At 58.4% G+C, this 23,760-nt stretch overlaps 1 protein-coding gene across 5 annotated transcripts; it reads right to left on the bottom strand.

Moving 5' to 3' along the window:
- Positions 1 to 391: 391 nt before the first annotated feature.
- On the bottom strand, positions 392 to 18,208 carry ILVBL (ilvB acetolactate synthase like). Of its 5 annotated transcripts, none has more exons than XR_004550464.1 (16): positions 16,148 to 16,684; positions 15,528 to 15,729; positions 12,455 to 12,582; positions 12,083 to 12,221; positions 9,895 to 10,006; positions 9,138 to 9,237; positions 6,627 to 6,724; positions 6,119 to 6,255; positions 5,241 to 5,375; positions 5,055 to 5,169; positions 4,181 to 4,350; positions 3,849 to 3,919; positions 3,467 to 3,538; positions 2,777 to 2,882; positions 1,923 to 2,162; positions 392 to 1,669 (listed from the first exon to the last, which is right to left on the bottom strand). XR_004550464.1 is itself a non-coding variant. In XM_034071943.1 (16 exons), the coding sequence occupies exons 2-16, from the start codon at positions 16,250 to 16,252 to the stop codon at positions 1,984 to 1,986; spliced, it is 1,869 nt and encodes a 622-aa protein (XP_033927834.1). In that variant the 5' UTR covers positions 16,253 to 16,274; positions 18,191 to 18,208; the 3' UTR covers positions 392 to 1,983. The 5 variants fall into 5 exon arrangements, 4 of the variants coding, with proteins under 4 accessions (XP_033927834.1, XP_033927833.1, XP_033927831.1 ...); XM_034071943.1 differs by adding an exon at positions 18,191 to 18,208 and having other exon boundaries at positions 392 to 2,162; positions 16,148 to 16,274; XM_034071942.1 differs by adding an exon at positions 17,990 to 18,032 and having other exon boundaries at positions 392 to 2,162; positions 16,148 to 16,274.
- Positions 18,209 to 23,760: the final 5,552 nt, after the last annotated feature.

Genomic DNA, 23,760 nt, shown 5'->3' with positions numbered 1-23,760 from the left:
TCCAGCTTCCACCCCCCCATCTTGGGGGGGGGGGGGGGAGAGGAAGGGTTTGGGGCCTCCTTTGGCTCTGGTTTGGTTGGAGATGGCCCAAGTGCCTTTTTGCCCCCCCCAAGCCATCAGTATTAGGGACTGTTGACAAGGGTCCATGACCCCCTTTTGCACCCCATGAATGGTGATGGGGCACCCCCATATCACCCACCCCCCCCCATTAGGACCCTTGTGTCCCCCCCCAACCCCATCAGTATTAGGGACTATTGACAAGGGTCCATGACCTCCATGGCTCAGCCCCCCCAAACCCCCTTTTGCACCCCAAAAACGGGTCCTAGGGCACCCCAGTGTCACCCCCCCCCCCCCCCATTTTCCAGCCCCCCTTCACGGTGGGGGCAGCCGGTACGGGGTGGGGGGGCTCAGCTTTATTTATTGCACCATCACCACAGCCTCTTCGCACCCCCAAAACAGACCCATTGACAGTGTTACTGGGGGGGATCCCCAAAACACTCCCCCCCCATCCCTTCTACCCCATTACCAGTATTATGGGGTGGGGGGCACCTCAAAATACCCCCCCCCCCCCCCCAAGCCTTGCTCAGTATTAGCCTTAAAGGAACCAGCTCAATGTGAAGCCACCAGGGTTAGTGCCTGGAGGGGGGGACCCCTTTTGTGTTGTCCCCCCCCACTCCAATGGTGGCCTGACCCCCCCCCCTTTGTCCTGCCACTGCCTTGTCACTGTCACCAGCAATAAATGACACAAGCTGCACTTGCCACTGGGCTCTGGGTGCTCTATGGGGGACATCGATAAGGAGGGGGCACGGTACCCCCCAGATGATGATGGGGATGTGAATGTCCCAAACCCCCCCCCCCATGGGGACACTTTGGGGCCATTCTCAGGCCATTTGGGGACCACTTTGGGGCCACTTTAGCATCACTTTGGGCCTATTCTGGAGCCATTTAGGGGCCAATTTGGGGCTATTTTGGGGACACTTTAGGGCCATTTTGGGGCCATTTTCAGGCCATTTGGGGGCCACTTTAGCACCACTTTGGGGCTATTCTGGAGCCATTTAGGGGCCAATTTGGGGCTATTCTGGGGCCAATTTGGAGCCACTTTGGGTCACTTTAGGGCCATTTTGGTGATGCTTTGTGGCCACTTTGGAACCATGTTGGAGCCACTTTAGATCCTCTTTGATGACACTTTAGGGACCAATTTGGGGCTATTTTGGGGACACTTTAGGGCCATTTTGGGACCGTTTTGGGGCCACTTTTGGGCCATTTTCAGGCCATTTGGGGCCACTTTAGCACCACTTTGGGCCTATTCTGGAGCCATTTAGGGGCCAATTTGGGGCTATTTTGGGGACACTTTAGGGCCATTTTGGGGCCATTTTCAGGCCATTTGGGGCCACTTTAGCACCACTTTGGGCCTATTCTGGAGCCATTTAGGGGCCAATTTGGGGCTATTCTGGGGCCAATTTGGAGCCACTTTGGGTCACTTTAGGGCCATTTTGGTGATGCTTTGTGGCCACTTTGGAACCATGTTGGAGCCACTTTAGATCCTCTTTGATGACACTTTAGGGACCAATTTGGGGCTATTTTGGGGACACTTTAGGGCCATTTTGGGACCGTTTTGGGGCCACTTTTGGGCCATTTTCAGGCCATTTGGGGGCCACTTTAGCACCACTTTGGGGCTATTCTGGAGCCATTTAGGGGCCAATTTGGGGCTATTCTGGGGCCAATTTGGAGCCACTTTGGGTCACTTTAGGGCCATTTTGGTGATGCTTTGTGGCCACTTTGGAACCATGTTGGAGCCACTTTAGATCCTCTTTGATGACACTTTAGGGACCAATTTGGGGCTATTTTGGGGACACTTTAGGGCCATTTTGGGACCGTTTTGGGGCCACTTTTGGGCCATTTTCAGGCCATTTGGGGGCCACTTTGGGGCTATTTTGGAGCTATTCGTGGGCTATTTTGGGGCCAATTGGAGCCCCTCGGTCCCTAGACGGAGATGGAGCCGTCGCGGAAGCCGGTGCGGCCGATGAGGGCATTGAGCAGGACGGGGCGGCCGCCGCGGCACGAATCCTGCGCCGCGCGGATGACGCTGCCCAAGCGCTCCCGGTCCTGGCGCCCAACCACGAAGCCTTTGGCACCCAGAGCCTCGGCCACCAGGTGGTATCCTGCAGGGATGAGGGTGATGGAGGCACCGGGAACGGGATCAACCCATCCATGGGGACACCGGGAACGGGATCAACCCATCCATGGGGACACTGGGAATGGGATCATCCCACCCGTGGGGACACCGGGAATGGGATCATCCCATCCATGGGGACACTGGGAATGGGATCATCCCATCCATGGGGACACCGGGAATGGGATCATCCCATCCATGGGGACACCGGGAATGGGATCAACCCATCCATGGGGACACCGGGAATGGGATCATCCCACCCGTGGGGACACTGGGAATGGGATCATCCCACCCGTGGGGACACCGGGAATGGGATCATCCCATCCATGGGGACACTGGGAATGGGATCATCCCACCCGTGGGGACACTGGGAATGGGATCATCCCATCCATGGGGACACTGGGAATGGGATCAACCCATCCATGGGGACACTGGGAATGGGATCATCCCACCCGTGGGGACACCGGGAATGGGCTGATCGCACCCAATGGGACACCGGGAATGGGCTGATCCCACCTATGGGGACACCAGGAATGGGCTGATCCCACCCATGGGGACCCCATTGACACCCAATGCACCCCATGGGGCCCCCCCGGCACCTACCCAGGTACTGGAGGCTGCAGGCGACGCCGCTGCCCAGCAGAGCCACCTGCTCCCGCGCGATCTGGCTCCAGCAGGCGTCATTGCCAACCAGTGCGATGACCGGCACCTGCCCCACACCATGGAGCACCATGGAACACCATTGACACCCATTGAACACCATGGAACACCATTGACACCCATTGACACCCATTGAACACCATGGAGCACCATTGACACCCATTGAACACCATGGAACACCATTGACACCCATTGAACACCATGGAACACCATTGACACCCATTGACACCCATTGAACACCACTGACACCCACTGAATGCCACTACCCCCCATTGACACCCATTCACACCCATGGAACCCCATTCCTTCCATTCCCTCCCATTGTCCCCATTCCCCTCCATTTGCCCCATTCCTCTATAGAACCCCCCATTTCCCTCCATTCCCACCCATTACCCCATTCCCATCTATTGCCCTCATTCCCTCCCATTCCCTTCCATTCCTCCCCATTCCCTCCTGCTCCCCTCTTTTCCCATCCAATTCCCCTCCATTCCCCCCATCCCTCCCTGTTGCCCCCCATTCTCCTCATTCCCCCCTATTCCCTCCCATTCCCCCCCATTCCCACCCCATCCCCCTCATTCCCACCCCATCCCTCCCCATTCCCCCTCATTCCCACCCCATCCCCCCATCCCCCACCTTGTGTCTCACGAAGGTGTCGAACTCCACGAGGCTGTAGCCCAGGGACCCATCCCCGAAGAGCACCCACACCTGCGGGGCAGCGGTCATTGCGCCCCACGGCCACACGGGGGCAGCAGTCATTGCGCCCCACGGCCACACGGGGGCAGCAGTCATTGCGCCCCACGGCCGCACGGGGGCAGCAGCGGCCACACGGGGGCAGCAGTCATTGCGCCCCACGGCCGCACGGGGGCAGCAGTCATTGCGCCCCACGGCCACACGGGGGCAGCAGTCATTGCGCCCCACGGCCGCACGGGGGCAGCAGTCATTGCACCCCACGGCCGCACGGGGGCAGCAGCAGCCGCCGCCGGACCCACCGCCCCCCCCCCCCCCGGTCCCGTACCTCGGCCTCGGGCCGGCAGAGCTTGGCCCCCAGTGCGAAGCCGCCTCCGACACCGAGAGTCCCGAAGGGGCCTGTGGGGACAGCGGGGGGGGCACCATTGGGGGGGGCATCCATGGGGGGGGGCACCATTGGGGGGGGCACCATGGGTGGGGGGGGCACCATTGGGGGGGGCACCCATGGGGGGGGGGGGGCACCACTGGGGGGGGCATCCATGGGGGGGGGGGACACAGGGATGGGGGTGCGGAAGAAGCAGCCCCGCTTGGATGGGGCTTGGAGCATCCCCATGGCCCTGCCCTGAGCTCCCCCTTCCCATGATCCCGAGGGGTCCTCACCGGGATCCAGCCAGGCCTGGGGCCGCCGCGGCCGCACCAGGTAGGCTGCGGTACCCACGAAGTCCCCCCCATCGGCCACCAGGATGCTCTCGGGAGGCAGGAGCTCATCCAGCACCTGCAGCAGCTCCAGAGGGTTCAGGTGCTGCTCCGTCGGGATCAGCGCCTTCTCCCTGCGCCCCAGGCAGGAATGGGGTGGGATGCATCAGGGATGGGGATGGGGCAGTTGGGAATGGGGTGGGATGCATCAGGGATGGGGATGGAGCAGTTGGGAATGGGGTGGGATGCACCAAACCTGGGAATGGGAAGCTCCCCCTCCCCATCCATGGCCTGTCCACATCCTGGTCCCTGTCCACATTCCTGTGCCCATGCCCATCCCTTTTCCTGACCCCAATCCTTGCTCTTGTGCCTGTCTCAGAAGCCCATCCCTGTTGCTATCCTTATCCCTAACTCCATCCTTATCCCCATCCCCATCCCGGTCCAAATCCTCATTCCTGTCCCATCCTCATCCCCATCCCCATATTCATCCCCATCCATCCCCATTCTCACCCTTGTCCCCACCCCTGTTCCCAACCCCGTTCCCATTCTCATCCCTATGCCCATCCCTATCCAACTCCTCATTCCTGTCCCATTCCCATCCCTTTCCACATCCTCGTCCCCATCCCTGTCCCCAACCCCATTCCCATCCCATCCTCATTCCATTCCCATTCCCATCCCATCCTCATCCCATTCCCATTCCCATTCCCATCCCCATTCCCATCCCATCCTCATCCCATTCCCATTCCCATTCCCATCCCCATTCCCATCCCATCCTCATCCCATTCCCATTCCCATCCCCATCCTCATCCCATTCCCATCCCCATTCCCATCCCCTCACCGGTTCTCCTGCTCCTTGCTCCGCTCTCTCTCCCGCAGCCTCTGCAGCCATTCCCGGGAGCAGCCGTATCCCGGCAGGCTCCGCGCCAGCCGCACCACGAAGGCTGCGGCATCCCCTATGGAGAGCACCCATCACCCCATAGCACCCCATGGCCCCGCAGGCACCGCAGGCCTGGGATGCTCCCACCTTGCACCGCGAGCCGCGCGCTCCAGAAGACATCGGAATTCCTTAGGAGCTGCTCCCGATCCCGGTTCACGGCCACGATGGCAGCGCCGCGGCCAAAGAGGCGCCCATAGGAGAGGCGGAAGTCGCACACGGTGCCTTAGGGATGCACAGGGGGATGTTGGGATGGGGCACAAGGTGGGTGCCCCCTTCCCGAAGCAGTTTTCCATATGGACTTGGGCCCCATCCCAACCTCGTCCCGGACACATCCTGACCACATCCCAACCCGATCCTGGTCCCATCCCCACCGCATCCCTGCACTATCCTGGTCCCATCTGACCCCATTCTGGCTCCATCCCAACCCTATCCCAGCCCCATCCCAACCCCATCCTGACCTCATCCCAGCCTCATCCCAGCTCCATCCCGACTCCATCCCTGCCCCATCCCAGCCTCATCCCAATCCCATCCCAGCTCCATTCCAGCCCAATCCCGATCCCATCCCAACCCCATCCCGATCCCATCCCATCCCATCCCCATCCCATCCCATCCCCATCCCCATCCCCATCCCATCCCCATCCCGATCCCATCCCCATCCCCATCCCATCCCCATCCCATCCCATCCCCATCCCATCCCATCCCATCCCCATCCCCATCCCATCCCCATCCCATCCCCATCCCATCCCCATCCCGATCCCATCCCATCCCATCCCCATCCCATCCCATCCCCATCCCCATCCCATCCCATCCCCATCCCATCTCCATCCTGATCCCATCCCATCCCATCCCATCCCATCCCCATCCCATCCCATCCCATCCCATCCCATCCCATCCCATCCCCATCCCATCCCATCCCCATCCCCATCCCATCCCATCCCATCCCCATCCCATCCCCATCCCAGTACCTGCCAGCAGCACCAGGTCTGCCTCCCGCAGGGCCTCGCGCCGGTTCTGCCGCAGGAGGATGGGGCTGTTGGGGGGCAGGAGCCCCCTGGCTGCACCCCCCAAGTAACAGGGGACCCCCAGAGCCTCCAGCGCCGCCCTGGGGGGGGGGGGGGGGGAACGATGCATGGGGTCAATGAGCACCAAAACCACCTCAATTCAGTCGTTTTGGCCCCAAAACCGTGAGGGTTGAGGCCCCAAATTGGGTGGTTTCCCCCCAGAATGTGGTTGATAACAGGGCACCCCAAGAGCGGCTCAGTTTGGCCCCAAAATTGGGGCGTTTGAGCCCAAAATGGGCTCAGTCAGATCAATTGTCCCCAAATCGGCTCCTCCATCACCAGACCAGGTTCATGGGTCCCCAAATCGGTTGATTTGCCCCCAAAACCAGTTCCTCCATCCCCAAACCGGTTCACTGGTCCCCAAATGGGCTGATTTGGCCCCAAAAGGGTCTCTCCCCCCCCCCGGCCTCACCGCAGCTCCTCGGCCGGGGTCGGGGGCAGCAGGGCCTGGCTGCCCACCAGCACCAGGGGTTTGGTGGCTCTGCTCAGGAGCTCGGCACAGCGCTGGACCTGCACCAAAATCACCTCATTTACACCCAAAATCACCTCATTCACACCCAAAATCACCTCATTCACACCCAAAATCACCTCATTTACACCCAAAATCACCTCATTCATACCCAAAATCACCTCATTTACACCCAAAATCACCTCATTCACACCCAAAATCACCTCATTCACACCCAAAATCACCTCATTTACACCCAAAATCACCTCATTCACACCCAAAATCACCTCATTCACACCCAAAATCACCTCATTTACACCCAAAATCACCTCATTTACACCCAAAATCACCTCATTTACACCCAAAATCACCTCATTCACACCCAAAATCACCTCATTTACACCCAAAATCACCTCATTTACACCCAAAATCACCTCATTCACACCCAAAATCACCTCATTCACACCCAAAATCACCTCATTCCCACCCAAAATCACCTCATTTACACCCAAAATCACCTCATTTACACCCAAAATCACCTCATTCACACCCAAAATCACCTCATTTACACCCAAAACTGCCTCATTTACACCCAAAATCACCTCATTCACACCCAAAATCACCTCATTTACACCCAAAATCACCTCATTCACACCCAAAATCACCTCATTCACACCCAAAATCACCTCATTCACACCCAAAATCACCTCATTCCCACCCAAAATCACCTCATTCCCACCCAAAATCACCTCATTCACACCCAAAATCACCTCGTTTACACCCAAAATCACCTCATTTACACCCAAAATCACCTCATTCACACCCAAAATCACCTCGTTTACACCCAAAACTGCCTCATTTACACCCAAAATCACCTCATTCACACCCAAAATCACCTCATTCACACCCAAAATCACCTCATTCACACCCAAAATCACCTCATTCACACCCAAAATCACCTCATTCACACCCAAAACTGCCTCATTTACACCCAAAATCACCTCATTCCCACCCAAAATCACCTCATTCACACCCAAAATCACCTCATTCACACCCAAAATCACCTCATTCACACCCAAAATCACCTCATTTACACCCAAAATCACCTCATTCACACCCAAAATCACCTCATTTACACCCAAAATCACCTCATTCACACCCAAAACCACCTCATTCACACCCAAAATCACCTCATTTACACCCAAAATCACCTCATTCACACCCAAAATCACCTCATTTACACCCAAAATCACCTCATTCCCACCCAAAATCACCTCATTTACACCCAAAATCACCTCATTCACACCCAAAACCGCCTCATTCACACCCAAAACCGCCTCATTTACACCCAAAATCACCTCATTTACACCCAAAATCACCTCATTCCCACCCAAAACCGCCTCATTTACACCCAAAATCACCTCATTTACACCCAAAATCACCTCATTCCCACCCAAAATCACCTCATTTACACCCAAAATCACCTCATTCACACCCAAAATCACCTCATTTACACCCAAAATCACCTCATTTACACCCAAAATCACCTCATTTACACCCAAAATCACCTCATTCACACCCAAAATCACCTCATTCACACCCAAAATCACCTCATTCCCACCCAAAACTGCCTCATTTACACCCAAAATCACCTCATTCCCACCCAAAACTGCCTCATTTACACCCAAAATCACCTCATTCCCACCCAAAACTGCCTCATTTACACCCAAAATCACCTCATTCCCACCCAAAACTGCCTCATTTACACCCAAAATCACCTCATTCCCACCCAAAACCGTCTCATTCACACCCAAAATTACCTCATTCCCACCCAAAATCACCTCATTTACACCCAAAATCACCTCATTCCCACCCAAAAACGTCTCATTCACACCCAAAATCACCTCATTCACACCCAAAATCACCTCATTTACACCCAAAATCACCTCATTCCCACCCAAAATCACCTCATTTACACCCAAAATCACCTCATTCCCACCCAAAACCGCCTCATTCCCACCCAAAACCGCCTCATTTACACCCAAAATCACCTCATTCACACCCAAAATCACCTCATTCACACCCAAAACCACCTCATTCCCACCCAAAACCGCCTCATTTACACCCAAAACTGCCTCATTTACACCCAAAACTGCCTCATTTACACCCAAAATCACCTCATTCCCACCCAAAACCGTCTCATTCACACCCAAAATTACCTCATTCACACCCAAAAACGTCTCCCAGTCCCAGCCTCGCCAACCCCAGCCCCATCCCATCCAATCCCAGCCCCATCCCATCCAATCCCAGCCCCATCCCATCCAATCCCAAACCCATCCCATCCAACCCCAGCCCCATCCCATCCAATCCCAGCCCCATCCCATCCAATCCCAGCCCCATCCCATCCAATCCCAGCCCCATCCCACCTCATCCCCCTCCAATCCCCCCATCCCTGCTGCATCCCCCGTATCCCACCTCATCCTCAGTGGCCAATGGCACCTTCACTGGCAACGGGGACACATCCTGCGGCTCCCAGGCACCCGCAAACAGGTTCCGGAGGTAGTTCTGGAGGTACCTATGGATAGGATGGAGTTGGGGGTGCTGGGATCCCATTGGGGATGCTGGGATCCCATTGGGGATGCTGGGATCCCATTGGGGATGCTGGGATCCATCTGGGGGTGCTGGGATCACATCTGGGGGTGCTGGGATCCCATTGGGGATGCTGGGATCCATCTGGGGGTGCTGGGATCCCATTGGGGATGCTGGGTCCCATCTGGGGGTGCTGGGATCACATCTGGGGGTGCTGGGATCCCATTTTGGGGTGCTGGGTCCCATCTGGGGGTGCTGGGTCCCATCTGGGGGTGCTGGGATCCCATTGGGGATGCTGGGATCCCATTGGGGATGCTGGGATCCATCTGGGGGTGCTGGGATCCCATTGGGGATGCTGGGTCCCATCTGGGGGTGCTGGGATCACATCTGGGGGTGCTGGGATCCATCTGGGGGTGCTGGGATCCCATTGGGGATGCTGGGATCCATCTGGGGGTGCTGGGATCCATCTGGGGGTGCTGGGATCCCATTGGGGATGCTGGGATCCATCTGGGGGTGCTGGGATCCCATTGGGGATGCTGGGATCCCATTGGGGATGCTGGGATCCATCTGGGGGTGCTGGGATCCCATTGGGGATGCTGGGATCCCATTGGGGATGCTGGGATCCCATTGGGGATGCTCTCACCATTGCACCACCTTCCCCCGCAGCCCCCGGGCGCTCCTGGTGCCAGTGATCTCCTTGTGCACCACATGGAAGGGGTAGAGGACATCAATGGGGAGCTCCACGAAGACAGGGCCTAAGGGATGGGGGCAAAGGGGGGGACCCCAACGTCACCCCAAAACCCACACTGGGGGTTAAACCCCACTGGTTCCATCAATGTCACCCCAAAACCCACACTGGGGGTTAAACCCCACTAGTTCCATCAATGTCACCCCAAAACCCACACTGGGGGGTTAAACCCCACTGGTTCCATCAATGTCACCCCAAAACCCACACTGGGGGTTAAACCCCACTGACTCCATCAATGTCACCCCAAAACCCACACTGGGGGTTAAACCCCACTGATTCCATCAATGTCACCCCAAAACCCACACTGGGGGTTAAACCTTACTGATTCCATCAATGTCACCCCAAAACCCACACTGGGGGGTTAAACCCCACTGGTTCCATCAATGTCACCCCAAAACCACACTGTGGGGTTAAACCCCACTGATTCCATCAATGTCACCCCAAAACCCACACTGGGGGTTAAACCCCACTGACTCCATCAATGTCACCCCAAAACCCACACTGGGGGGTTAAACCCCACTGGTTCCATCAATGTCACCCCAAAACCCACACTGGGGGGTTAAACCCCACTGGTTCCATCAATGTCACCCCAAAACCCACACTGGGGGTTAAACCCCATTGACTCCATCAATGTCACCCCAAAACCCACACTGGGGGGTTAAACCCCACTGGTTCCATCAATGTCACCCCAAAACCCACACTGGGGGTTAAACCCCACTGGTTCCATCAATGTCACCCCAAAACCCACACTGGGGGTTAAACCCCACTGACTCCATCAATGTCACCCCAAAACTCACACTGGGGGGTTAAACCCCACTGACTCCATCAATGTCACCCCAAAACCCACACTGGGGGTTAAACCCCACTGATTCCATCAATGTCACCCCAAAACCCACACTGGGGGTTAAACCCCACTGACTCCATCAATGTCACCCCAAAACCCACACTGGGGGTTAAACCCCACTGACTCCATCAATGTCACCCCAAAACCACACTGGGGGGTTAAACCCCACTGACTCCATCAATGTCACCCCAAAACCCACACTGGGGGGTTAAACCCCACTGGTTCCATCAATGTCACCCCAAAACCCACACTGGGGGGTTAAACCCCACTGACTCCATCAATGTCACCCCAAAACCCACACTGGGGGGTTAAACCCCACTGGTTCCATCAATGTCACCCCAAAACCCACACTGGGGGTTAAACCCCACTGACTCCATCAATGTCACCCCAAAACCCACACTGGGGGGTTAAACCCCACTGGTTCCATCAATGTCACCCCAAAACCCACACTGGGGGTTAAACCCCACTGGTTCCATCAATGTCACCCCAAAACCCACACTGGGGGGTTAAACCCCACTGGTTCCATCAATGTCACCCCAAAACCCACACTGGGGGTTAAACCCCACTGGTTCCATCAATGTCACCCCAAAACCCACACTGGGGGTTAAACCCCACTGATTCCATCAATGTCACCCCAAAACCCACACTGGGGGTTAAACCCCACTGATTCCATCAATGTCACCCCAAAACCCACACTGGGGGGTTAAACCCCACTGGTTCCATCAATGTCACCCCAAAACCCACACTGGGGGTTAAACCCCACTGATTCCATCAATGTCACCCCAAAACCCACACTGGGGGTTAAACCCCACTGATTCCATCAATGTCACCCCAAAACCCACACTGGGGGTTAAACCCCACTGATTCCATCAATGTCACCCCAAAACCCACATTGGGGGTTAAACCCCACTGATTCCATCAATGTCACCCCAAAACCCACATTGGGGGTTAAACCCCACTGGTTCCATCAATGTCACCCCAAAACCCACACTGGGGGGTTAAACCCCACTGACTCCATCAATGTCACCCCAAAACCCACACTGGGGGGTTAAACCCCACTGATTCCATCAATGTCACCCCAAAACCACACTGGGGGGTTAAACCCCACTGGTTCCATCAATGTCACCCCAAAACCCACACTGGGGGTTAAACCCCACTGGTTCCATCAATGTCACCCCAAAACCCACACTGGGGGGTTAAACCCCATTGACTCCATCAATGTCACCCCAATGTCCTTACCTGGGGTCCCCGACTGCGCGGTGGCCATAGCGCGGCGCAGTGTGGGGACGATGCCGCGCACGGTGCGCACCGAGACGGCCTCTTTACATAGGGTCCTGAAGAGTGAGAGCTGCTCTATGTCCTGCAGAGCACCGCGGCCCTGGGGGGGACAGGGGGTGAGCCCCGAAATGGGTGAAGACCCCAAATGGGTGAACCCCAAAAATGGGTGAAGAAACACTCAAAACTGCATAAAACCCCCCAAGAATGGGTGAAGAACACCAAGAAATGCATGAAGAATCCCCAAAATTGGGTGAAGAACCCCCCAAAAGTGGTGAAGAACCCCCCAAAAGTGGTGAAGAACCCCCCTGAATGGGTTGGTTTTTGGGGTCCCACCTTCTGCAGGGTGGCAGCAGCACCCCCGATGAGCAGCAATGGGGACTCGGCCATCTGGGCGTTCTTGACGGCTGTCACTGTGTTGGTGACACCGGGACCGGCGGTGACCACGGCAACACCAATGCGACCTAAGGGGAGGCCAATGATGGGATCATGGACGGGATCACCCCAAACCCATCCACATCCATTGGGGCAGGAGATGCTGACCATGGATGGGATCACCCCAAACCCATCCCCATCCATTGGGGCAGGAGATGCTGACCATGGACGGGATCACCCCAAACCCATCCACATCCATTGGGGCAGGACATGCTGACCATGGACGGGATCACCCCAAACCCATCCCCATCCATTGGGGCAGGAGATGCTGACCATGGACGGGATCATCCCAAACCCATCCCCATCCATTGGGGCAGGAGATGCTGACCATGGATGGGATCACTCCAAACCCATCCCCATCCATTGGGGCAGGAGATGCTGACCATGGATGGGATCACCCCAAACCCATCCCCATCCATTGGGGCAGGAGATGCTGACCATGGATGGGATCACCCCAAACCCATCCCCATCCATTGGGGCAGGAGATGCTGACCATGGATGGGATCATCCCAAACCCATCCCCATCCATTGGGGCAGGAGATGCTGACCATGGACGGGATCACCCCAAACCCATCCCCATCCCCATCCATTGGGGCAGGAGATGCTGACCATGGACGGGATCACCCCAAACCCATCCACATCCATTGGGGCAGGAGATGCTGACCATGGATGGGATCACCCCAAACCCATCCCCATCCACATCCATTGGGGCAGGAGATGCTGACCATGGATGGGATCATCCCAAACCCATCCCCATCCATTGGGGCAGGAGATGCTGACCATGGATGGGATCACCCCAAACCCATCCCCATCCCCATCCATTGGGGCAGGAGATGCTGACCATGGATGGGATCATCCCAAACCCATCCCCATCCATTGGGGCAGGAGATGCTGACCATGGACGGGATCACCCCAAACCCATCCCCATCCATTGGGGCAGGAGATGCTGACCATGGATGGGATCACCCCAAACCCATCCCCATCCACATCCATTGGGGCAGGAGATGCTGACCATGGATGGGATCACCCCAAACCCATCCACATCCATTGGGGCAGGAGATGCTGACCATGGATGGGATCACCCCAAACCCATCCCCATCCACATCCATTGGGGCAGGAGATGCTGACCATGGACGGGATCACCCCAAACCCATCCCCATCCATTGGGGCAGGAGATGCTGACCATGGATGGGATCACCCCAAACCCATCCCCATCCCCATCCATTGGGGCAGGAGATGCTGACCATGGACGGGATCATCCCAAACCCATCCCCATCCATTGGGGCAGGAGATGCTGACCATGGATGGGATCACCCCAAACCCATCCACATCCATTGGGGCAGGAGATGCTGACCATGGATGGGATCACCCCAAACCCATCCCCATCCATTGGGGCAGGAGATGCTGACCATGGACGGGATCATCCCAAACCCATCCCCATCCATTGGGGCAGGAGATGCTGACCATGGACGGGATCATCCCAAACCCATCCACATCCATTGGGGCAGGAGATGCTGACCATGGACGGGATCATCCCAAACCCATCCCCATCCACATCCATTGGGGCAGGAGATGCTGACCATGGACGGGATCACCCCAAACCCATCCCCATCCATTGGGGCAGGAGATGCTGACCATGGACGGGATCACCCCAAACCCATCCCCATCCATTGGGGCAGGAGATGCTGACCATGGATGGGATCACCCCAAACCCATCCACATCCATTGGGGCAGGAGATGCTGACCATGGATGGGATCACCCCAAACCCATCCACATCCATTGGGGCAGGAGATGCTGACCATGGATGGGATCACCCCAAACCCATCCTCATCCACATCCATTGGGGCAGGAGATGGTGACCATGGATGGGATCACCCCAAACCCATCCCCATCCCCATCCATTGGGGCAGGAGATGCTGACCATGGATGGGATCACCCCAAACCCATCCCCATCCATTGGGGCAGGAGATGCTGACCATGGACGGGATCACCCCAAACCCATCCCCATCCACATCCATTGGGGCAGGAGATGCTGACCATGGACGGGATCACCCCAAACCCATCCCCATCCCCATCCATTGGGGCAGGAGATGCTGACCATGGACGGGATCACCCCAAACCCATCCCCATCCATTGGGGCAGGAGATGCTGACCATGGATGGGATCACCCCAAACCCATCCCCATCCACATCCATTGGGGCAGGAGACGCTGACCATGGATGGGATCACCCCAAACCCATCCCCATCCATTGGGGCAGGAGATGCTGACCATGGACGGGATCACCCCAAACCCATCCCCATCCATTGGGGCAGGAGATGCTGACCATGGATGGGATCACCCCAAACCCATCCACATCCATTGGGGCAGGAGATGCTGACCATGGACGGGATCACCCCAAACCCATCCACATCCATTGGGGCAGGACATGCTGACCATGGATGGGATCACCCCAAACCCATCCCCATCCATTGGGGTAGGAGATGCTGACCATGGACGGGATCATCCCAAACCCATCCACATCCATTGGGGCAGGAGATGCTGACCATGGACGGGATCACCCCAAACCCATCCCCATCCATTGGGGCAGGAGATGCTGACCATGGATGGGATCATCCCAAACCCATCCCCATCCCCATCCATTGGGGCAGGAGATGCTGACCATGGATGGGATCACCCCAAACCCATCCACATCCATTGGGGCAGGAGATGCTGACCATGGACGGGATCACCCCAAACCCATCCACATCCATTGGGGCAGGAGATGCTGACCATGGACGGGATCACCCCAAACCCATCCTCATCCATTGGGGCAGGAGATGCTGACCATGGATGGGATCACCCCAAACCCATCCCCATCCATTGGGGCAGGAGATGCTGACCATGGACGGGATCACCCCAAACCCATCCCCATCCATTGGGGCAGGAGATGCTGACCATGGATGGGATCACCCCAAACCCATCCCCATCCTCACCGGAGATCCTGGACACGGCATCAGCGGCAAACACGGCAGTGGCCTCGTGCCTGGTGTCCACCACACGGATCCCGACCTTCTCGCAGGCCACCAGCACCGGGGAGATGTGGCCACCGGCCAGGGTGAAGATGAACCGGACCCCGTGGGCCTTCAGCACCTCTGCCACCAGCTCCCCCCCGTGCCGAGGGCTCTGGGGCTCCACCTGCATGGGGCTGCGGTTACTGGGAGCACCGGGAGCACCGGGAGCATCACCGGGAGCACCGGGAGCACCACCGCAGTCACCGGGAGCACCGGGAGCACCGGCGCGGTCACCGGGAGCACCGGGAGCACCGGGAGCACCGGGAGCACCGGGAGCACCACTGCAGTCACCGGGAGCACCGGGAGCACCGGGAGCACCACCACGGTCACCGGGAGCACTGGGAGCACCGGGAGCACCGGCGCGGTCACCGTTAGCACCGGGAGCACTGGCGCGGTCACCGGGAGCACCGGGAGCACCACCGCGGTCACCGTTAGCACCGGGAGCACCACCGCGGTCACCGTTAGCACCGGGAGCACCGGCGCGGTCACCGCCGGCTCCAAGGGGTGGGATTTGGCCAGAGCATCCCAGGGTTTGGTGTTACCTTATGGAAGAGCTGGTAGAGGAGCCCCAGGCGCTGCGCCAGCACCACGAGGGCCACCACCGGCAGTGCCAGGAGGGCGGCACAGGCAATGCCGGTGACATCCATGGGGAATGCGGCGTTCCCGGCACTGGGAATCGGCGTTGGGAGGGAGGGAAGGTCAGAGGTGGGGTTACCAGTGCCACCCTCATCCCCATCCCTGCACCCATCCTTGTCCTCATCCCTATCCCCATCCCAGTACTTGTCCCCATCCCACATGTGCCAGCCTGGGATGAACCCACTTTCACTGGACCCAGTCCATTGAACCCACTTTAACTGGACCCAGTTCATCGAACCCAGTTTAATCAAACCTGAGGAACTGAACCCAGTTTAACCGGACCTGATTCACTGAACCCAGTTTAACTGAACCCAGTTTAACTGAACCCAGTTCATTGAACCCAGTTTAACTGAACCCAATTCATTGAACCCAGTTTAATCAAACCTGGTCAACTAAACCCAGTTTAACTGGACCTGATTCACTGAACCCAGTTTAACTGAACCCAGTTTAACTGAACCCAGTTTAATCAAACCTGGTCAACTAAACCCAGTTTAACTGGACCTGATGAATTGAACCCAGTTTAACTAACCCAATCCACTGAACCCAGTTTAATCACACCAGGTCAACTGAACCTGGTTTAACTGGTCCCAGTTCACTGAACCCAGCTTAACTGGACCTGATTCATTCAACCTGGTTTAACTGGACCAGGGAAACTGAACCCAATTTAACTGGATCCACATCACTGAACCCAGTTTAACTGGATCCAGGTCACTGGACCCGGTTTAACTGGATCCAACGCACTGAACCCAGTTTAACTGGATCCAGGTCACTGGATCTGGTTTAACTGGACCCTGCAGCACTTCCCAGCCCCATCCCAGCCCCTTTGCATAATGACCCCTAACGAAGGCTCTACAATGAGCCCAGCCCCACACCCGGAGCTGGGCTCAGGGTTTACCCCTAACCCCCAATTCCGCCCCTTCTGGAAGCAAAACGGGGCCAAAACGGCTCAAAATGGGCAAAATCATCGCAGTTTAGGGCAGTTTTGGGGCTGGGGGCATCATCCCCCCCCCGGTACCTGCTGGGTGATGGGGAGGTGGCAGCAGGTCCTTGTGACAAAGGGGATGAGCTCAGTCCTGTCCCCCCATCCTTGGTGTCCCCCTTGTCCTTAGGGGCACCCCAACACCGGGTGTCTCCCCCCATGGCCACCCATTGTCACCCCTTACACCCCCAACTTCCTGTGACCCCCCCCAGGTCACCCCTGGACTCCCCCCTACCCCTTTTCCCCCCACCTCAGCTTTATGGAACTGCCCCAAAGGGCCCCCCATGGGTGTCCCCCCCCTCCCTTAATACCCCCCCATGGGGTTACCCCGGCCCCATGGGTCACCCTTGGCCCCCCCCACCTTAAGACACCCCCCCCCCGTTCCCATGACCCCCCCCATGGGGACACCCCCACCCCACGGCCCCTCCCCCTTCGGGACCCCCCCCGTTCACGTGACCCCCCCCATGGGGACACCCCCACCCCACGGCCCCTCCCCCTTCGGGACCCCCCCGTTCACGTGACCCCCCCGATGGGGACACCCCCACCCCACGGCCCCTCCCCCTTCGGGACCCCCCCGTTCACGTGACCCCCCCCATGGGGACACCCCCCCCCCACGGCCCCTCCCCCTTCGGGACCCCCCCGTTCACGTGACCCCCCCCATGGGGACACCCCCACCCCACGGCCCCTCCCCCTTCGGGACCCCCCCGTTCACGTGACCCCCCCCCATGGGGACCCCCCCCGGTTCCCACGCTCTCCCCCCCGCACCAACCTGCGCTGCCCGGAAGAGCCGAGGCCCCGCCCACTCCCGTAGCCCCGCCCACTCCCGTAGCCCCGCCCACTCCCGTAGCCCCGCCCACTCCCGTAGCCCCGCCCACACCCCTTTAAGCTCCGCCCGTGACCACGCCCCCCGTTCCCGGCTGTTCCGCGACCCCCCCCACGTCCCTCCCCTCCCACCCGGCCCAGCACCGACCGCACGGAGTCACATGACGCGGTCTTCCGGCACCTCGCCACCCCCCCCACCGTCGGCGGGCGTGCTGGCGTCACTCTCCCTCGCGAGAGCTGATTGGTTCTATAGAGGGGAGGGGGCGTGGCCTCCTGTGGGGGGGGGAGGGGCGGTGCTACAGGGGGGCGGAGTCAGAGGAAGGGGCGGGGCCTGGAAGGGGAGTCCCCAGTGAAGGGTTTCCCCCTCGGGGGGGGGGGGGGTTATATGGGGGGGGGGGTTATTTGGGGGGGGGGGGGGCTCCCTTAGAGTGAACCCCATAAGGATCCCATAGGAGTTGGGGAGGGCATCGATGTGGGTCCCATTTCGAACGGGTTTCCATGGGGGGGGTCCCATGGGGGGGGGGGGGTTTGGGGGGGGGGGGGGGGTGTCTCTATAGGGGGGGGTCTCCCATGGGGGTGCGGGTTTCAATGGGGGGGGTCTCCCATGGGGGGTGTTTCCCATGGGGGGGTGTTCTCAATGGGGGGCTCCCTTAGGGGGGTGTTTCCCATGGGGGGGTCTCAATGGGGGGTTCTCCCATAGGGGGGGTGTTTCCCATGGGGGGGTCTCAATGGGGGGCTCCCATAGGGGGGGTGTTTCCCATGGGGGGGTCTCAATGGGGGGTTCTCCCATAGCGGGGTGTTTCCCAATGGGGGGGGCTGTTCTCAATGGGGGGGCCCCCCATAAGGGGGTGTTTTCCATGGGATAGGGGTGTTCTCAATGGGGGGGGGGTCTCCCCCTTGGCTTTACACGGTGGGGGCTGGCGTTGAACCCAGGAAGCAGGGAACCCCCCCCCCCATTATTGTGTCATGTCCCGTCCGTCCCCATCCCATTCCCGATGTCTCCCCCCCAGGAGCAGGAAGCGACCGGAGGAGGCGAAATCCCCGTGGGGGGGGGGGGGGGGGGAGGTGACGTCACTCAGGCCGGATCCCCCCCATCCCATCCCGGGGCTCCCCCCGCCCCCGACGCCGCTGGTTCGGTTCCTTCCCGGCCGGTCCCCACCTCCGGTCCCTCCCCGCTGCGGTCCCTTTAAGAGGCGGCTCCGCCGCTCGGTCCCTGATGCGATGCCGCCGATCTCCGACCCCGAGGCCGGACACGATCGCGACCGGAGCCGGGACCGGAGCCTGGACCAGAGCCGGGACCGGAGCCGGGACCGGAGCCTGGACCGGAGCCGGGACCGGAGCCGGGACCGGAGCCTGGACCGGAGCCGGGACCGGAGCCTGGACCGGAGCCTGGACCGGAGCCGGGACCGGAGCCTGGACCGGAGCCGGGACCGGAGCCTGGACCGGAGCCGGGACCGGAGCCTGGACCGGAGCCTGGACCGGAGCCTGGACCGGAGCCGGGACCGGAGCCGGGACCGGAGCCTGGACCGGAGCCTGGACCGGAGCCTGGACCGGAGCCGGGACCGGAGCCTGGACCGGAGCCTGGACCGGAGCCGGGACCGGAGCCGCCGCCTTGCTCTGGTTCTCGCCGCTCTCGGAGCCGCCGCTCTCGGAGCCGCCGCTGCGGCCGCCGCGCTCCTGGGGATGCTCCATTGGGGGATGCTCCAGAGGGGGACCCCCCCGCAGGTCCGTGTCGTCCCCCACCCCCCCCCCGTCCGTCTGTCCTAGGGTCCCTGTGTCCGTGCTGGGCCGAGGGTCTCTGTTCTGGTGTCCGTCGGTGTCCCCGTGTCCGAGCGTCCCTCTGGGGTCCGTCAGGTGTCTGTCCATCCGCGCGTCCCCTTCACGTCCTTCTGCGGGTCTGCTCCTCCAGTGTCCATCCAGGCTGCACATCCTGGTGGTGACCATACATCCATCCATCATCCATCATCCATCCATCATCCACCATCCATCCATCATCCATCCACCATCCATCCATCATCCATCATCCATCATCCATCCATCATCCACCATCCATCCATCATCCACCATCCACCATCCATCCATCCATCATCCACCATCCATCCATCATCCATCATCCATCCATCCATCCATCCATCATCCATCATCCATCCATCATCCACCATCCACCATCCATCCATCCATCATCCATCCATCCATCATCCATCATCCACCATCCATCCATCATCCATCATCCACCATCCATCCATCATCCATCATCCACCATCCATCCATCATCCACCATCCATCCATCATCCATCCATCCATCCATCATCCACCATCCATCCATCATCCATCATCCATCATCATCCATCATCCACCATCCATCCATCATCCATCATCCACCATCCATCCATCATCCATCATCCACCATCCATCCATCCATCCATCATCCATCATCCATCCATCATCCATCATCCATCATCCACCATCCATCCATCATCCATCATCCACCATCCATCCATCATCCATCATCCATCCATCATCCATCATCCATCATCCACCATCCATCCATCATCCACCATCCATCCATCCATCATCCATCCATCCATCCATCATCCATCATCCATCATCCATCCATCCATCCATCCATCCATCCATCAATCATCCATCCATCATCCATCCATCATCCACCATCCATCCATCATCCATCATCCACCATCCATCCATCATCCATCATCCATCCATCATCCATCATCCATCATCCACCATCCATCCATCATCCACCCATCATCCACCATCCATCCATCATCCATCATCCACCATCCATCCATCCATCATCCATCATCCACCATCCATCCATCCATCCATCATCCATCATCCACCATCCATCCATCATCCACCATCCATCCATCATCCACCATCCATCCATCCATCCATCCACCATCCATCCATCCATCCGTCATCCATCATTCATCCCTTTATCCACCCATCCACCATCCACCATCCATCATCAATCACCCATCCATCCCTCCATCTCCATCCTTCCCATCCTTCTCCATGTCTGCTCCTCCAGTGTCCATCCAGGCTGCACATCCTGGTGGTGTCCATCCATCATCCGTCCCTCCCTTCATCCTTCCCTCCATGCCTGCCAACCAATGGGGAATCCCCCCCCTGCCTGGCTCTTGGAAACCCCCAATCCTTCCCCGTGCCTCAGTTTCCCATCCCCGAACACACCAAATCCCCCCATATCCAGGGGGACCCCCCAGAGTCTCTGTAGGGATGCTGGAAAGTCCCCACATCCCAATGCGATTCCAACTTCCCCTTCCCTGAGGGACACACAAGGATGCTTTGGGTGCTTCCTGACACTCGTTTCCTTTCTCTCCTCAGGCTGCCACAGCTGCCCACATGTTGCTGAGTGCTGGTAAGTGCCCAAGGCCTGAGGCCACCATGAGGGGCTCCCTGTGGGGACAAGGGGGGTGGGGAGAGGCCCTTCCTTAGGGGGGTGGCTCAGTCATCTCGAAAACCCTCCTGTGGGTTCCTCCTTCCGCCCTCACCATGGAAACGTCACCCCAAGGCCTGCAGCATCCGGATGTGTCACAGGGAGGCTCTGGTGTCACCGGGTCCCCAGGGTGTCATGGAGCATCCTCCATTGTCATGGAGCATCCTCTGTCCTTTTGGTACCCAGGGTGTCATGGAGCATCCTCCATTGTCATGGAGCATCCTCTGTCCTTTTAGTACCCAGGGTGTCATGGAGCATCCTCCGTCCTTGTGGTCCCCAGGGTGTCATGGAGCATCCTCTGTCCTTTTAGTACCCAGGGTGTCATGGAGCATCCTCCATTGTCATGGAGCATCCTCTGTCCTTTTGGTACCCAGGGTGTCATGGAGCATCCTCCGTCCTTGTGGTCCCCAGGGTGTCATGGAGCATCCTCCATCCTTGTGGTCCCTAGGGTGTCATGGAGCATCCTCCATCCTTGTGGTCCCCAGGGTGTCATGGAGCATCCTCCATTGTCATGGAGCATCCTCTGTCCTTTTAGTACCCAGGGTGTCATGGAGCATCCTCCATCCTTGTGGTCCCCAGGGTGTCACGGAGCATCCTCCATTGTCATGGAGCATCCTCCATCCTTGTGGTCCCCAGGGTGTCATGGAGCATCCTCCATTGTCATGGAGCATCCTCCATCCTTGTGGTCCCCATGGATGTCACGGAGCATCCTCCATTGTCATGGAGCATCCTCCATCCTTGTGGTCCCCATGGATGTCACGGAGCATCCTCCATTGTCATGGAGCATCCTCCATCCTTGTGGTCCCCATGGATGTCACGGAGCATCCTCCATTGTCATGGAGCATCCTCCATCCTTGTGGTCCCCAGGGTGTCATGGAGCATCCTCCATTGTCATGGAGCATCCTCCATCCCTGCGCTCCCTTTATCCCACCCCCTGCCTGCGCTGCAGACCCCACCTCCCTCTGGTGTCCCCCATTCACCCCCCTCACCCCCATCTCCCTCTGCCCCCACAGGCTCCCTCTCTCCGCCATCCTCCCCTCTCTGGCGCTACGAGCGCGGCATCAGCGGCGTCTTCCTCAGCGCTGACATCCAGGCCGCGGCCGGAGCCCTGCGGGTGACCACGGCCGGGCTCTATCTGCTCTATGGGCAGCTGGCCCTGACCTGCCCGGCCCCCACCTGCCCCCCGGGCACCGCCACCCTGCAGCTGCTGCGCCCGGGGGCCCCGCGCCCGCTGCTGGCGGTGCCCGTGGTGCTGAGCTCCGGCGCCAGCCCCGTGCGCTCGGCGCTGGTCCAGGCCGTGCGGCGGCTCCGGGCCGGGGAGCGCCTGAGCCTGGCGCTGGTGGGGGCCAGGGGCGGGTGGCAGCTGGAGCAGGATGAGAGGGAAGGGAACTTCGTGGGGCTGCTGCGCATTGCGGGTGATGGAGGCAGTGTGGAGCGGGGGGGGGCGTGAGGGGAGTGTCAATGGACATCGATGGATATCGATGGGCATCAATGGACATCCACCAATGGACATCAATGGACATCCACCAATGGACATCAATGGACATCAATGGACATCAATGGACATCCACCAATGGACATCAATGGACATCCACCAATGGACATCAATGGACATCCATCAGTGGATATCAATGGACACCAATGGACATCAATGGACATCACTGACATCAATGGACATCAATGGACATCGATGGATATCGATGGACATCGATGGACATCAATGGACATCGATGGACATCAATGGACATCCATCAGTGGATATCAATGGACACCAATGGACATTGCTAACCTCAATAGACATCCACCAATGGACATCAATGGACATCACTGACATCAATGGACATCAATGGATATCGATGGACATCGATGGACATCGATGGACATCGATGGACATCAATGGACATCCATCAGTGGATATCAATGGACACCAATGGACATTGCTGACCTCAATAGACATCCACCAATGGACATCAATGGACATCACTGACATCAATGGACATCAATGGACATTGCTGACCTCAATGGACACCCATCAATGGACATCCATCAATGGACATTGCTGACCTCCACACACTGAGGTTTGCATCCTAAGACCCCCAAGACCAAAGACTAAGGGACATCAATGGACATCAATGGACATCAATGGACATCAATGGACGTTGCTGACCCCCATGACCAGAGACCTGGGGACATCAAAGGACATTAAGTGGCATTAAGGGACATTGCTGACCTCCATGCAC

This window comes from Melopsittacus undulatus, chromosome 23, assembly GCF_012275295.1.
Source record: "Melopsittacus undulatus isolate bMelUnd1 chromosome 23, bMelUnd1.mat.Z, whole genome shotgun sequence".
NCBI classification, from domain to species: domain Eukaryota; kingdom Metazoa; phylum Chordata; class Aves; order Psittaciformes; family Psittaculidae; genus Melopsittacus; species Melopsittacus undulatus.
The sequence above is the reverse complement of the archived record's forward strand: the minus strand, read 5'-3'. Positions and strand labels throughout refer to the sequence as shown.